General features: G+C 37.6%; 1 protein-coding gene across 1 annotated transcript in view; it reads right to left on the bottom strand.

Moving 5' to 3' along the window:
• Positions 1–18,223, bottom strand: part of NCAM2 (neural cell adhesion molecule 2) — a 225,875-nt gene that overhangs the window by 78,611 nt on the left and 129,041 nt on the right. Inside the window, 1 exon segment of the mRNA XM_060098789.1 lies at positions 5,667–5,840. Coding sequence (XP_059954772.1) covers positions 5,667–5,840 — 174 coding nt within the window.

The raw sequence follows: 18,223 nt of genomic DNA on the forward strand, positions 1-18,223 counted from the left end.
ATTTTAGAAGACTATATATAGTGTGAGGTGAAATGAATACATTTTCAGAGTAATTTCACTCAAAACATCATCGACAAATCTTCATGTACTAAATGAGTATTTGCTCACTTATTAATATAAACCAATGTTGTTTCTCAAGTCAGCTAACAGATGACTTTGAAATATCCTAGAAAACATTTTGAGGGCAAAGGAACCATATTTAAATGTGATGATGACTTATTTGACAGAAATATTTTGCAATAGAAAAAACTGAGAAATAGTGCTAAATAAATGAAGATCATAAATTCTTAGGTGTGTGTATACACATATTCATAACTATATATAAATACATGCATTGCAGAATTTATTATACCTCACAATTCAAACTTCAACAAGATTTTGATATATGAAATTAGATCAGCTTTGGGGATTTTATTTAAAATAGATACATAATAAAGAGGATATTATAGTAAATATGGAGATGTCAGCTAAGATTCCCATTTGCTGCCTAGCTGGGGATAATTCAGGCTGCAGACGGTTAGGGTCTGCCTCAGGTGCAAAAAGCTGTCTCTAACACAGTTGTACTGTTCCTGGAGAAGCTTGCATCTGACTAAAGAAGGAAGCAAGGGTATAAAAGACTGGCCATTTTAGCCTAAGGTGGACATTCTACAGAATGTAATACTCCTCATTCCAGACTTCCTTGATGGGTGGGCTGAGGCATTATCATGCCTCCAGTACAGTCCAATTTCCCTCCTGCCTGATCAAAGCCCTAATTCCTTTTACAAGATACTTTGCAGTCCAAACTACATCTCTGTGTCTGCTACTGGATAATAAAATATGGAACAGTTGATACCAAAAGTAGGGGTCTCTGCTGAGGCAGGAGATTGGATAGAGTATTCATCAGTGAGTTTGATGCATTAGGCTTTTGAGATGTACAGAGGAAAATGGAGCCTAGGCACTAAATTGTGCACAAGGGTGCCATGCCAGCATTGAACTGGGACCACAGCAGAAAAGGGCACTGCAACAGGTCCAAGCAGTGATTCAAGCTGCCCTGCCACTTGGGCCATATGACTGATGCAGTGAACCGAATGCTGTTTGATGTATTAGGGATGGGAAGAAATAGTCTGTGGAATTTGTGGTCATTCCCAGGGGAGAATCACAATGAAGTCTCCAGGTTTCATGAGCAAGGTCATACTATATTCTGTGCAGAATTACATACCTTTTAAAAAAATTCCTGGCATGTAATTGAGCAAGAAGAAATGACCTGCTAAGGGATCACAATCAGACCACATGGCCATGTAACTGGAGCTGCCCATCAAGACCTGCCTACTGACCCACTACATCTTAAGGTCACGTTGCTCAATAACCATCTATTATAAGTGAAGTGGTCCATCCAAGATGGACAATGTTGCCTTGAGAGATCCTCATCCAGTTGACTGAGGTTTTGTGGAGCCTGCACTGAAGTTCAATTACCCCATTTCCCCAGTTTGTTTCTCCCCTCTTCTTTCAAAGATGTCGATCTCTAATAAACACCTTGCTGCTTCTGTAGACACAAATGTATTGAAAGGGGGATATATAACAGATTCACCTTATAGAGACTCAATAATAAGGTGCTATAAAATAATCCTTTCCCTTCTCCCACCTCTACCAAATTTCATCATTCCCTCTACCCTCTAGTCTCGTATATTTTGGCACTTGAAATACTGAAATGAATGGGCATACTAGTTCCACTCATGGAATTTATAAGCTAAGAGAAAAGATAAATCAGAGATTTGTAGTATAAGAAGTAGAATATGATATAATGGAATATATTAAAATATAAATACAATATAATGTAAGAAATATGTTGTTGTTTGCTGGAGACTCATTCTGGGGGAAGAGAGAATTTTAGTGTGAAAGCACTTCCAAGAAGGACTGATTGTGAGAGCACATTGTAGCTTGGCCAGGGTAAAAGGGTAATTCTAGACATTGTTAAAAGGACGTAAGCCTGTCTGGTTGAAAAATGTGAGCAAGGTTGAAGTATCACTTTTAAAGGAAACCGTAGTGACTCAATGAAAATATGTGTGCTTAAGGTAGAAACTTTAAATCTAAACGATGTTATATATTCTAACATTCAAATTATTGATGTAAATTTTACAGAAAACATGACTATGATTATACATTCCATATTTCGTATTTTTATCAGCATAAAGCATTTGTTATTCTGATCTTTACTGTATCTCTTTATGTTATTCCCATCTTTACTATATCTTTACAAAAATGGTACATCTCTTTGCTAAAGGAAGAGCAAATGCCAGATACACATTTTCTAGATCGTTAAGATTGGTTCCAGTGGGATTGTCCAGCTCGTCCCTGGCTACCCTTTGCATTTATGTTTTTCTCTTTGTTACATATTTACATTCCTGCCTGTTAACCAAATACTAGGGCTGCAAGACGAAACACTTAAATATTTGAGATTTTATACATGAAATGAGATCACCTTGTCATTTGAGATATACAGTGTAAATTCAACATTAAATATATCAGATTACTAAAGTGCACTTAATCACAAGGAGAAAAAATGACACCAGTCCAGCAACAAGAAGTGGTATGGAAATGCATGGGCCTGCTTCTGCTGTCTTGGAATTTTCAACTGCGATAAATCATAAAGAGAAGAAAGAGAAGGAAAATACTAAGCAATTGAGAAAATGTTAGGCATCCCCCGCAGAGTTGAATAAGAAGAGGCTGAACTGGCTCTGGAACCTCAGTCCCAACATTCCAACCCCCAATCTCACTGCATCACATTCTGTATATCACTGCATCACACTCTGTATAAGCAGAAGACGACACGGAGAAGAATATCATTCTATTGGAGTAGTGCACCTTCCTCCTAGGAGAGGTTCCTCTTCCCTTCTGGCAGGTGAGGATAATGCAAATGGATGAAAAGATCCATTGGATTTGTCAGCAAAAAGTGGAGCTGGAGGGACTTTGGCATTTTCATCCTCATTTGGAATTCTTGTTTTTACAGAACATTAATCTGTCTTCTGGAAGAGGAAACCTGTGAGGCAGTCTAGGTTCTTATATTTCAGCTAAATAAGGATGTGGAACTTTTCCCCAGGTCAAATGGATACTCCATAAAGTTGATGGACTATAGTTACACTCAGAGCGAAACCTACTGAGACAAGGGCGAGGAGGTCAAGCTGAGCACTGTTCCATCTGAGGACACTCTCTCTCCAAAAAGTCTTCTGGTGTGCTTGCACCCCACACATGCATCCCCAGGAGACAGTTACTTAGATGTGGTATCACAGAGAGCACAGGTGGCAGGCACAGCCAGAGGAGAATTACAGCACCAGAAAAAATAAGAGGTATTTGACTTCTTTTTTTTTTTTCCCAAGAGAAGATGTAGTTCATGCCACCTTCCCACTCTCAGCTCCCCAGGATAAGATCCAGCTGTATGGGGGCCAGAGAAAATATGAGTGCTAAATTGGACTTTATAAGTTTTAAGTTGTGTGGGACTTAACTGAATGTATTTGTACTTGAAGAAGACCATAAATCTATAGTGTCTGCTAAAGATGTTAAATAACAGAAAAGGAGATTTCCCCAAAAATGATGAAATAAGTAATTGGATTAAAAAATCGTGTTTATACTACACTGAGTTGAGATCATGCAGTAGTTTGGTTACATGATTGTAACCTGATTCAAGGAACTTATTAACATATCTTTGAAAGAAGAGTAAGCCGTGAAAAAGAAAAAAAAAATGTATCAGTGCAGATATTTCCCTCATGTAAAGGGGAGAAAGCTCCAGCCATGGGACTTAAAGTATTTTGATCGTATTGACAAGTTTTAAGTTGTCCCAGTCTGAAGCCATTAAATGCCATATTCATGTAACTTCATTTTCTGACATTAGAGACTCACCAAAACACACTTCTGACTCACATTTTCTTGCCTATGTAATATACATACGTACTCATTGTATAGACTCTGAATGTCTCATTTCTGGGATAGTGATTTCTCACAGTAAACCACCAAATGTTCTTTGTTATTATATACCACTGTTATAAGCATGGAAATTTGCTTCTGAGCGATGTATACATGGGGTACAAAATCAGGTTTTTGAACTTGAAAAACTTGGCCAGTCCAAAGCCATGATAAATTCTCCATGGTGTTGCAACATTGTAAGAAGTCTTGGGAAAATCTATTCACCTCCTCCCTCTAACCCAGGGTGGAGGGGCAGGGTGAGGCACTACTATTCTGCCGAGTGTAATTTGTATCGTGTTCAGACCTCACATTCCGTTTCTTCATGTCTGTGATGGAGTGCCCGCTATCAATGTTCTCTACTGTCAGAAATATCTTCTCTTTCTGTCTCTCGCCTTTCACCCTCTCTTGTTTTCTCTTTCTTAAAAAATATGACTCCTGCATCTAGGATAATGTTCTCTTTTACTAACGTCCTTGAACTCACTCATTCATTTTTTTGTGCATGAACTTTATGCATCTTCTCTCCTGAACCACATAACATGTGCACAAATAACATTAACTATCCAGAATTTCTCATCATTAAAAGCAGTGATAAGAGCTGACCTGTTTGGAGGCATTATTTGAAGAATGTGCAAATGATTGATGATTGATTGACAAAATTCCCAACACTTCTATCAAAAACCTATAGTTACTTTTAGTCAAAACTGAACAAGCAGGTGCCAACACAGGTGAGCCTCAAATGATTTTATCTGTTCTGTCTCCATTGTCCACTAGGACAATTCTTCCCAGCAGGGCTCATGCCTTTTATAGAACCTTCACACGATACATTTTAGGGTCAAGGCAGAGCCAGCAAAGGAGGAACACTCTGCAGCAGTACATTCCTCGCTATTTTATACTATCGTTTTGGGCCACAAGATGTAGTTCTATGTCACAATTAACAGAGTCCAACTCTGGTAATTTAGTATTATTCCCTAATTTAGTTTCTTCTCCTAATAATGGAGAAAAAAATCACATATTCACATGATGAAATTCTACATAAGTGAAAAGAACTGCTGCTAACTGTTCTAACTTCTCATAGCTAGCTAATTCTATTATTCAAAATCTTATGACATGCAGTAAAAATTTGAGTTTTCAAAACATAATTTTGAACTAAATTTTGGTACACAAGGTCAATTTTTACAGATGGCTTCATGAGTATATATACAAGACATACATTTTACAGTATGACTTTCACACCTACTTATGAAAGAAATATTATTAATAAATGGAAAACACACACTTGATAATATTCAGCCATCAAATGTAACCTGTCAACAATTTGTTTTCAAACACCTAAATTTTAAATACTAAATTTTTCCCCTGGAATTAAACACTGGTGATTTTGCTAAACCTTTTTTTTTTTTAATGTTATTTTTGGCCGAGCCAAAAGTCTTACAGGATCTTAGTTCCTTGACCAGGGAATGAACCCAGGCCCATAGGAGTGGAAGTGCCAAGTCCAAGCCACTGGACTGCCAGGGAATTCCCAAAACTCTTTAATCTTTACTAAAGATGGAAACTTTTCTACTCTTTATTAAAGTATTCTTAAGAAGAATAAGACAGTGGGAACGTCTTTCCAATCCTATCTCATTAAAAGAAAGAAAAATAGCATGTTGAAGGAAAATAAAAAGCTAATCACACAGGTATGTTGAAGATCAGCTTGAATTAACCAACACACTTTGAAATCATTGACTCACTTTGAACTCCATGGGAGCGTACTATTTTCCAGGTTTCTGATGCCACTTCTTTAACATCCACTTGATAGTGATTAATAGGCACACCTCCATGGGAGTCCGGCTTGCTGAAGGAAACCTTGGCTGTGGTCTGTGACAGCTCTATAATCTTCACTCCATAGGGATTGGATGGCACATCTACAAAGGAATAAAAACAAGGGAAATATAACCCAAGTAATGTGGATGTCCATTATTAAGACTTATGGTGCTCTGAGAACTAGGAATAAAAGAAAATTGATGCATATATCACTTAATATATTTGAATTACAAAGCTTGCATAAACCACTGAATGATCTCTTCAAATTGCAAGAAGGTATATATTAGTCAATCTTTATTACTATAGAAAATAAAGAGTAAACTATTCAATATCAAATTTCATTTATTGAGAGAATAATTTTACTTCTGCCTTTACTATACAATATAAGCATTTTATTTCCATTCAAGGAAACAAGCTCATTAGTGTGTGTCTGTGTGTGTGTGTGTTTGTGTGTGTGAGAGAGAAAATGCAGGCACAATTAAAATATAAGAATAGATTTTACTGAATCATGAGCATAAGGAATTATCTTTTGTGAGAATGTGAGATTTATTTCCGTTTTGTTTATTAAAATTATATTAATAACTTGGTGGCAAGTGTTAAGTTTAGATAAATTGTCATTATGAACTAAATAAAACTGTAAACTATCTTTTAAAATTTTATTTAAGTATCAGTTAATTAAAATAAAGTTAGAGGGGCTTCCCTGGTGGCACAGTGGCTGAGAGTCTGCCTGCTGATGCAGGGGACACTGGTTCGTGACCCGGTCTGGGAAGATCCCACATGCCACAGAGCGGATAGGCCCATGAGCCATGGCCACTGAGCCTGCACGTTCAGAGCCTGTGCTCCGCAATGGGAGAGGCATGCCACACAAAAAAAAAATTAGATATTTAAGTTTTAATCCCTGTATTTCAGGGAGACAGCTACAAAATTCTTCTTCTATGTTTTTTTGTATTAATCCATTACTCACATTATTTCAAACTCAAGAAGATATACTGGGTGAAATTTCATTTTATTTTCTAGTACACAAAGCTTTATAAAGAATTATCTGAGAGGTCAAACAGGCAACAGGAGAAAATAAGAGGGAAAAAAGTCTTGATGAGGAAATCGATGAAACCTTTGCTCTGGAAACATGAGTAGTTAGAGGCATGTTAAACATTAAAGGAATTTCTTTCAGTCCCTTCTGTCTCTCAATCTCTCCCTCTTTTTCTTTGATATCACATTTGAAAAAAATCATAAAGATTGGAAATTTACACTCAGTTTATGTAAATTATATGCATGTGTTATATAAATATGTAAATAAAATATACAGTTCCATCTCTGGAATTAGCTCTACAAAAACAAAAAGAAAAAAACACTTGATTGAAAATAATGCAGTAAACGTAAATTTTTGTTCTGATATAATCAAACATTCATATAAAAATCTACAATGGCTGTCAAAAGTCAAATGTGCTTTATTTGCTAAAGTTAAAAGAGAGCACTGTAGGTCAAATAAAAATATGCCTTATGGGCTTCCCTGGTGGCACAGTGGTTGAGAGTCTGCCTGCCGATTCAGGGGACATGGGTTCGTGCCCCGGTCTGGGAGGATCCCACGTGGCGTGGAGCGGCTGGGCCCGTGAGCCATGGCCGCTGAGCCTGAGCGTCCGGAGCCTGTGCTCTACAATGGGAGAGGCCACAACAGTGAGAGGCCCACGTACCGCAAAAAAAAAAAAAAAAAAAAAAAAAAAAAAAAAGCCTTATAAATGATACTGGGCAAGAGCCAAGAAGGCAAGTTTACAGCCTTTTAGATATTAATATTGTAAAAAATGCAACAGTGTACATTTCAGCTCTAATTAGTAACTGTAAATTATTTGGAGATCCTATGAAGTGCATTATGCTGTAACTCTCAGGTTCAGAAATAAATGTGCAGAATACTGATGCATCTCAAAGTCATGCTGCTATTAAAATCTTATCTGGAAGTAAACATTTTAAATTATCTTAATAATTTATCTAAGTTGTGATATATAAACATGATCATAGTTTTACAAGTTTCTTTAATCCCTGGGTTATAACTATAGGTTCTTTTCATCTGTAGGTTTGATCTAAAGTTTGAAGAGGGGGAAAAGACACACACACATTGATTGTTCTGAATAAGACGGCCAATTCCTCACCTCATGCTGAGTGACTCTCTAATGTCAACTAGGTCTAGGTTGGACATCACAGCAATGCTAACCTTTAGTTTGAGGATGCACTTCAAAAGGAAAGGTTTTTCGTACTAGGGAAGGAGAAAGAAATGTGATTCTTCTGGGTTCTTACTTTTGACCATATGACATGTATACAGTTCTGGGTTCTTACCCTCAGGGCAGAAGTATACACCATTTGCTAAGCTGTACACCCTGACATGGTACACCAACCAGGTTTTTATTCATAGCACAAAAGTACCATCACCAAAATATAAGCCAGTGGGCATCTTTTTCTAGCCATATAGTCTATTTTCAGACGTGTTGACTCTTACTTTGGTTTTTAATTTACATTTATTTATTTGTTTATTTATTTTTTGTGGTACGTGGGCCTCTCACTGTTCTGGCCTCTCCCGTTGCAGAGCACAGGCTCCGGTTGCACAGGCTCAGTGGCCATGGCTCACAGGCCCAGCCGCTCTGCACCATGTGGGATCTTCCGGGACTGGGGCACGAACCCGTGTCCCCTTCATCGGCAGGCAGACTCTCAACCACTGCCCCACCAGGGAAGCCCTACATTTATTATTTATTGGCCTCTTCTTTCTGTTACCGGACTAAAAAACAAAGTGTGCCTATGATTTGCAACTCTAAAATCTTCCTAAATATTTGTTTCCATTCTGATTTTACATTTCCAACCACCCACTGACTACTAAATTATGAATTTCTTGTAGAAAGGGACAAAATATTTGATATACACAATTTATACATGCATGCATACATACATACATACATATATACACACATGTATCATTGAAAATACTGATAGACTATACTCAGTCCTCAGGAAATACATGATACATTAAATATTTCAGTAATTAAAAACAGTACACAAAGGTACAGAGTATGTCCAAGTGAATAGAGCCTGATGTAGAACCAACATCTCTAATTCTTCTCTCCACTTTCTCAATTGTTTTGTAATCACATTCATCCTTGATTCTACCTCTGATATACATCAAAATTAGTCACAAAGTTATTTTCATCTTTCCTGCATTATAATTCTTATATCCATCTTTTCCTTCCTGTTTCCACTGTTAACTCCCAAGCCCAGGCCCTATCTGCTTCTACCTGCAATGCCATTGGGGCTCTCAGCTTCCTTTTCTATGGACAGCCCACCAAATTTCAACCCATATGGCATGTAAATGCAAAATCAATTTTTCTAAAGTACCATTCTGGTCACGTCACTTCCCTGAGGAAGATATTCAGAAGCTTCCTCCTCTTTACAACAGCAAAATTAGACTTTTCAGTCTGGCTTTCAAGATCCTGAGATATCTAACCTCACTGGGTGTATGCGAGCATATTGTAAAAGATAATCAAATGCAGTCCAGTGTTTCAAATACGGCTTGTGGATGTGAATTCCATACGCAATGTTCCCACCATTGTTAACATACTTTTCTAAATTACTTCTTAGCACCTTCCATCTTAATAATTAATGAATGCCACCTATCACTGAATGAATAAATAGGACAATGGTGCAAACACGTATTTATTTACTCTTCCTTTTCACTTCGACTGGTACCAATATAGGGTTTGATGAAGAGCCTGGATATATATCATCAGAATCTATGGATCCAAAGTCTGGTCTTGCTACTTTTGTCAACTTCAGCCTTGGACAAGTCTCTTAATCTTTTCAACCATCAGCATTTTTCTCCCTAAAATGGAGATTAGAATAATATCCACTGCTAGGATGCTACTATTAAATAATGAAGAACACATAAAACAGAACTTGAAATATACTAAGCACTTAGTAAATATTAGTCATCATAGTTTTTGCTATCCTCTGTAACCATCCTCTTACTATCACTTTATTTTGTATTCATTGACATCTATCAATATTTTAGTCAAATGGTAGGTAAAAGATACAATACTGAGGTTCAGCTTAGAAATGTTTGCTGTGTATAATAACAAAGACATGGTGTCAAGGTCTAAGAGTCAAATAGGAACAGTCTCTGTAGTTGCTGTATGATTCTAGGCAAACTAAACTTATTAGGTATCAGTTTTCTTATAAGCAAAATGTTAATAACAATGACAACATTAAAGTTGCTGTTTTAAGGGTGAGTTGATGGATATACATCACAGGACATTTCCAAATATTATTCTCAGTTACCCTTTCTTTAAAATGACTCTCAGGGTCTAAATAACATTAATAAGCATTTTGATATTTAAACATATGCCTAAATTCATAGTTTGATCAAAGTATAAATGAGAAAACTTATAAAAAGTCTGCCTTGGTAATTACTTTATCTTGTAACAGGTAAAGGAACAATAAGAGGAGTTGCTCCTCTGACTCTAATTCTGATAAAATAAAAGAATACAATTAAATAAAAAAGAACTAATAAGTAAAGCAAAAGTACAAGAAACTTTATAAAAAAGGAAGAGGACAATAAGCAGATAAATGCATAGATGTTTGGAAATAAAGTGAAAATAATACATCAAATATTATGTTCCCCTGTCTAACAAAAATAAAGCATCCTAAAGTGAAGATGCCCCCTATAAGGCAAAATTCTGAAAGCATAGGCCCAAAGATATTCATGTAGAAGAAAAGAAAGAGAGTTGAAGAATATAATGCACCTGCAAAGGATATCTTGGATGAGTAAATATTTTAAATTGAAAAATTTCAAATTGAAGATGAATCATGGGATTACAAAACAGTATTTCCTCAGGATTCAGGATAAAGTGAGAGTCAAAAATGTTGAATACAACAGCAATATACAATGATTTGTGGATGTGTGTGTATTTTAGATCCTTAGACTCTCTTCCTCAACTATGTCCTCAATTATCAGAGAATAAATAGACCTTGATATCAAAAGTGAAAAACCGAAGTCATCAAGTGAGTTCACTCAAATTGTATTCTATCACTTTTGGATTAATGTAAGTTCACCCTCCTCTTTCCCTAGGCTAAATCCTCCATCTCTGAATGGCGTTTCTTTTACTTTTTTCTTCTGCAGAACACTGCATCACCAGGAAGCTCTTCTCTTCATTTTTTCTTCTCTTTTGGAGTTTCAGTCTCTCTTTCTTCTCTGCCTTATTACCATGAACTATAAAAATCTCCCAAACGACAAACTTTCTTCTGTTCTACTCTATTCTCAGGCAACAAACTCTTTTTTTGTTTCCCTGGCACACTGCTTGAATAGATTGTTCCTAATTTCTGTCCCAACATCTTTACTCTGGAACTTTGGTTTCCTAGAATGCTGGGAAGCTGGCAACTAAGGTAGGGTTCAGAGTCACTGACTCAGCTCTTTCCCCACAGGTGAGGATGTGGTCTCACTAAATTTAGATCAATAGGAACAGTTTGATATTTGTCAGCCTTTGTAAGTGAAAGTACTGAAGTGAATATTTTTCTAGAACAGTGTTTGAAATCTTACCTTAAATATTTTCTAATGATACTCCACATCCATTTCTATCATCTATGCTACTCCCCTTTATCATAAGAAATGGAAGGCTAAAATCTTTATTTCCCAGGTTCACTTGTTGCTATGGTTGTTAGAACCATGAAGGCACTTAGGATGAGCTGAACGTCTTAGTGGTTTAACATGCTGAAAGAGCGTGTGTGACATCCCTACTCTTCTGAGAAGGCGCCCGTGGACAAGGAGACCTACAGATGTGGATGATGGATGCAGCTGGACTCCCTGTTCTACAGTCTAATCACACAGTTCCTGGTGCTGGTGGCTGTGATATCAGCAGCAGGGTAGCTTGGTTGCAGGGCTTTCTGACCTCTTATTAGCAGTTGCAGACTTGACCTTGCACCTCACTTGAGGTATGTTATGACCTTGAAGCCAGAAGATTGGTGGCCATCTCGTGCCTTCCCTTTTCCCTGCTTCTCAAATGACTTTATAACCACCCAATTCTCTATATTAAATTCTTTTCTCCTAGGTTTGTTCATCAGTCTCCACCTGATAAAATGTCTCAAATATTAAGAGAATTATCGTATAAAGAATTGAACTTCCTAGAGTTAGCAAGACCCTAACATGCAGAGTGTAGCTATCTACTGAATGCACCTCAGGGATGATGCTGAGATGGGTTCCATCTGCTTCTGCTCTGAGCAGCCTCCTTATTTCCAATAAATTTTATATAATTTTCCTACTTCAATTGTGAACCTAATCTAATGTTATAGCCAATCTGTAGCACATCTCAGACCCTACAAATTCCTCACTTCATTACCCAAATGCCAAATCAAATCATTATCCTATTGATCTTTTAACAGCATTTGATCACATATGTTTAAAATTTTCTCCTCGCAGGTAGTTACACTAACTCTCTAAATAATTGTTTTCAATTTTATTTGTTCATATACTTAAAAATCCATCAATTAAACTGAGGTACTCCAGGGATCTGTCCTTGATTACACCATTTACCTCTTGCATTCTCCATTTACTCCGAGGTATTAATTATTAATTATTTCCTCAATTATACCCAAGTCTTGACCCTTTTCAAAATTCATGGAGTCCCATGTCCCATTATTAATTGTGCATTTCAACTGATTCATAGGCAAATCACATGAAACACATTGAATCCTTTATACATTCAATAATTCATGTAAATCTACTATAAGCCAGGTAATTTTCTATGTTCTGGGATAAAAATTGAGACAGCCATCACTTCTCTTATAGAGATTACATACTAACTACATAAAAATAATTGTAATATATAAATTATTTTGTACAAATACTGTGGTCAAAATTAAGAAGACAAGTGAGATAGTTTAGGTGGGGATGGGACCAGAGTGGAATGTTACAATTTTGAATTTTGTGGATGGAAATAACTTTGTTAAAAAGTAATATTTGATCAAGGACTTAAAGGATAAGAAAACAACTCATATGAAACTGCTATGAAGAGAAAATTGTAAGTACAAAGATGAAATGTGCCTTGAGGGTTTAAAGAAGGGGGGCAGTCTGTGGAGAACAGGATGACCAAGGTGTGGGGAAAGGAGATGGAGTTCAGAGAAGGCCACTGGAGGTGGGATGAAGAGAAACCTTGTGAAGCATGATAGGTCTTTATAATCACTATGGCTTCATCTCTGAACAAGATAGGAAGCCACTGAAATGCTTTCAGCAGAAGAGAATTATGCCTTAATTACTTAACCATTTGTTTAACAATAAGAAGCCCTTGTGATATTTTATTTAGGCTATACTGCATTGGGGGCATAAGCCAAATAGGAAAGCCAGTTTAAGACTTTATGCAAAAATATACATTAAAAGGAAAACCAAACCAAACCAACAAAAACAACTAGACTATAGAATATAGAATATAGAAATTTCATGAGTATAGTAAGACCCTGTAAACACCTTGTTGGTAAAAGAGTCAATAAGACTTGCTAAAGTGTTGGGTGTATGGTCTGAGTAAACAAGTTGATCAACGATGACTGTGAGTCTCTTGACCTGAACAACTGGAGACAGTTGCCACTTACTGAGATAGGAAAGAATGCCAAAGGAAGATATGTAGAGGTGAATACAGATTAGCTTTTGATATCTGGGCATTTGGAGATTTGCATTGGCTCTAGAACATCTTTGTGGAGAGGGAATTAAGCTTGATATAAAAGTATAGAATTCAGGAAAAATATCCAAGCTGGTGACATATTTTGGAGTTTTAGAGTATAGGTGGTACTTAAATCATAAAAAATAGAATAACAAAGGTGTGAGTGTAGATAAAATAAAAGAGACCCCCAAACTGAAGTACAGTGATTTTTAAAGTTCAGAGAAATATGGAACTACTAGGAAAGAAGACCAAAAAGAACCCGATGAGGAAGAAGAAAAACCAGGAAAGCAGGATAACATGACTGCTATGTTGTGGGTTAGCGAGATGACTCAAGGAGAAAGACACACTCAATGGTGTAATCTGCTGCTAGATAAAGAAGTATGAGGATTGAGAACTGACCACTGGATCGAGAATAAGAAGGTCAATGGATACCTTGATAATAGTAGGTTTTACAGAGCAGTGGAGGTAAAAACAAGGCTGAAAGTGTTTGTGACAGAATGAGAGGAAAGTAATTAGGTGTAGCAAATATAGTCAATTACTTTGTGAACTTTATTAACAGAAATGATGCAGAAGTGGAGAAATGATGCAGTAGCCAGAATGATTCATAAGGTCACAATAATTTTATTTAAGACAGAAGGAATTATTTTCCACTCTAGAATAAGAAAAAAAGAAAGGAAGGAAAGAAGGAAGGAAGGAAGGAAAGAAGGAAGAAAATGACTTTCCTGGTGGTGCAGTGGTTAAGAATCTGCCTGAAAACACAGGAGACAGGGGTTTGAGTCCTGATATGGGAAGATCACACATTCTGCAGAGCAACTAAGCCTGTGTGCCACAACTACTGAGCGTGTGCTCTAGAGCCCATGAGCCATAACTACTGAGCCCATGCACCACAACTACTGAATCTATGTGCCTAGAGCCCATACTCTGCAACAAGAGAAACCACTGCAATGGGAAGCCTTTGCACTGCAACAAAGAGTAGTCCCTGCTCGCCGTAACTAGAGAAATCCCATGTGCAGCTATGAAGACCCAACACAGCCAAAGATAGACAGGTAAGTAGATAGATAGATAGATAAATAAATAAATTTAAAAAAAGAAAGAAAGTGAGGGAGAGAGGAAGAAAAAAGAAAGGAAATCAGAAAAGAAAAGAAAAGAGAAAAGAAAAGAAAAGAAAAAAAGAAAAGAAAGAAAAAAAGGCTTATTTTATTATATTGACATTTACCAGAGCAAAAGAAAAGCAATCAATTTCCCTTATTTTATATATATATATTCTCTCTCTCTCTCTCTCTCTCTATATATATATATATATACATTTATATATTAGGTTATATATAGAGAGATAGAAATAGAAACATAGAAATGCGGGAGGGAGTCCGGGAGAACTCTGGAGCTGCTGAAGAGGCAAGAGATTTTTTCTTCCCTCTTGGTTTCCTGGTGCACGAGGAGAGGGGATTAAGAGTGTTGTTTGGAGGGGCTCCACAGACGGGCGCGAGTCGCGACTGAAGGCGCGGAGCCTGCTGGCGGGTGTGGGACGCTGGGGCTGCTGCTGCGGCCGCCGGGAGGCCTGTGTGCGAGCGCAGGTCACTGTCCACACTGCCCTTCCGGAAGCCTGTGCAGCCCGCCACTGCCGGGGTCCCGAGATCCAGGGGCGGCTTCCCTGGGAGAACCCACGGCGCGCCTCGGGCTGGTGCAATGTCACGCCGACCTCTGCCACTGCAGGCTCGCCCCGCACTCCGTGCCCCTCCCTCCTGCCCAACCTGAGTGAGCCAGAGTTCCCAAAGAGGCTGCTCCTTTAACCCTGTCCTGTCTGAGCGAAGAATAGACACCCTCCGGCAACCTACACGCAGAGGCGGGGCCAAATCCAAAGCTGAGACCCAGGAGCTGTGAGAACAAAGAAGAGAATGGGAAACCTCTCCCAGCAGCCTCAGAAGCAGCGGATTAGAGCTCCACAATCAACTTGATGTATCTTGCATCTGTGGAATACATGAATAGACAACTAATCATCCCAAATTGAGGAGCCCGGAGTCAGTGCTGTGCCTCCTGGACACCCTATGCCAAACAACTAGCAAGACAGGAACACAATGCCACCCATTAGCAGAGAGGTGGTCTAAAATCATAAAAAGTCCACAGACACCCCAAAACACAGCACCAGACGTGGACCTGCCCACCAGAAAGACAAGATCCAGCCTCATCCACCAGAACACAGGCACTAGTCCCCTCCACCAGGAAGCCTACACAACTCACTAAACCAACCTTAGCCACTGGGGACAAACACCACAAACAACAGGAACTACGAACCTGCAGCCTGCAAAAAGGAGACCCCAATCACAGTAACATAAGCAAAATGAGAAGACAGAAAAACACACAGCAGGAGAAGGAGCAAGATAAAAACCCACCAGACCTAACAAATGAAGAGGTAATAGGCAGTCTACCTGAAAAAGAATTCAGAATGATGATGGTAAAGATGATCCAAGATTCTATTTCCAAGATCCAAAATCTTGGAAATAGAATAGACAAAATGCAATAAACAGTTAACAAATACCTAGAAGAACCAAAGATGAATCAAGCATCGATTAAAAACACAATAAATGAAATAAAAAATACTCTAGATGGGATCAATAGCAGAATAACTGAGGCAGAAGAACGGATAAGTGAGGTGGAAGATAAAATAGTGGAAATAACTGCTGCAGAGCAAAATAAAGAAAAAAGAATGAAAAGAACAGAGGACAGTCAGAGACCTCTGGGACAACATTAAACACACCAACATTCAAATTATAGGGGTTCCAGAAGAAGAAGAGAAAAAAAAAAGGGACTGAGAAAATATTTGAAGAGATTATAGTTGAAAACTTCCCTAATATGGGAAAGGAAATAGTTAATCAAGTCCAGGAGGCACAGAGAGTCCCATACAGAATAAAACCAAGGAGAAATACGCCAAGACACATATTAATCAAACTGTCAAAAATTAAACACAAAGAAATCATATTAAAAGCAGCAAGGCAAAAACAACAAATAACACACAAGGGAATCCCCATCAGGATAACAGCTGATCTCTCAGCAGAAATTCTACAAGCCAGAAGGGGGTGGCAGGACATAATGAAGTGATGAAGGAGAAAAACCTGCAACCAAGATTACTCTACCCAGCAAGGATCTCATTCAGATTTGATGGAGAAATTAAAACCTTTACAGACAAGCAAAAGCTGAGAGAGTTCAGCACCACCAAACCAGCTTTACAACAAATGCTAAAGGAACTTCTCTAGGCAGGAAACACAACAGAAGGAAAAGACCTACAATAACAAACCCAAAACTATTACGAAAATGGGAATAGGAACATACATATCGATAATTACCTTAAATGCAAATGGACTAAATGCTCCCAACAAAAGACACAGATTGGCTGAATGGATACAAAAACAAGACCCATATATATGCTGTCTACAAGAGACCCACTTCAGACCTAGAGACACATACAGACTGAAAGTAAGGGGATGGGAAAAGATATTCCATGCAAATGGAAACCAAAAGAAAGCTGGAGTAGCAATTCTCATATCAGACAAAATAGACTTTAAAATAAAGACTACTAGAAGAGACAAAGAAGGACACTACATAATGATCAAGGGATCAATCCAAGAAGAAGATATAACAATTGTAAATATTTATGCACCAAACATAGGAGCACCTCAATACATAAGGCAAATACTAACAGCCATAAAAGGAGAAATCGACAGTAACACAGTCATAGTAGGGGACTTTAACACCCCACTTTCACCAATGGACAGATCATCCAAAATGAAAATAAATAAGGAAACACAAGCTTTAAATGATGCATTAAACAAGATGGACTTAACTGATAATTATAGGACATTCCATCCAAAAACAACAGAATACGCATTTTTCTCAAGTTCTCATGGAACATTCTCCAGGATAGATCATATCTTGGGTCACAAATCAAGCCTTGGTAAATTTAAGAAAATTGAAATTGTATCAAGTATCTTTTCCGACAACAATGCTATGAGACTAGATATCAATTACAGGAAAAGAGCTGTAAAAAATACAAACACATGGAGGCTAAACAATACACTACTTAATAACACAGTAATCACTGAAGAAATCAAAGAGGAAATTAAAAAATACCTACAAACAAATGACAATGGAGACACGATGACCCAAAACCTATGGGATGCAGCAAAAGCAGTTCTAAGTGGGAAGTTTATAGCAATACAATCCCACCTTAAGAAACAGGAAACATCTCGAATAAACAACCTAACCTTGCACCTAAAGCAATTAGAGAAAGAAGAAAAAAACATCCCAAAGTTAGCAGAAGGAAAGAAATCATAAAAATCAGATCAGAAATAAATGAAAAGGAAATAAAGAAAACAATATCAAAGATCATTAAAACTAAAAGCTGGTTCTTTGAGAAGATAGACAAAATTGATAAACCATTAGCCAAACTCATCAAGAAAAAAAGGGAGAAGACTCAAATCAATAGAATTAGAAATGAAAAAGGAGAAGTAACAACTGACACTGCAGAAATACAAAAGATCATGAGAGATTACTACAAGCAACTCTATGCCAATGAAATGGACAACCTGGAAGAAATGGACAAATTCTTAGAAATGCACAACCTGCCAAGACTGACTCAGGAAGAAATAGAAAATATGAACAGACCAATCACAAGCACTGAAATAGAAACTGTGATAAAAAATCTTCCAACAAACAAAAGCCCAGGATCAGATGGCTTCACAGGCAAATTCTATCAAACATTTAGAGAAGAGCTAACACCTATCCTTCTCAAACTCTTCCAAAATATA

The sequence above is a fragment of the Mesoplodon densirostris genome, chromosome 5, assembly GCF_025265405.1.
Source record: "Mesoplodon densirostris isolate mMesDen1 chromosome 5, mMesDen1 primary haplotype, whole genome shotgun sequence".
Lineage (NCBI taxonomy): Eukaryota > Metazoa > Chordata > Mammalia > Artiodactyla > Ziphiidae > Mesoplodon > Mesoplodon densirostris.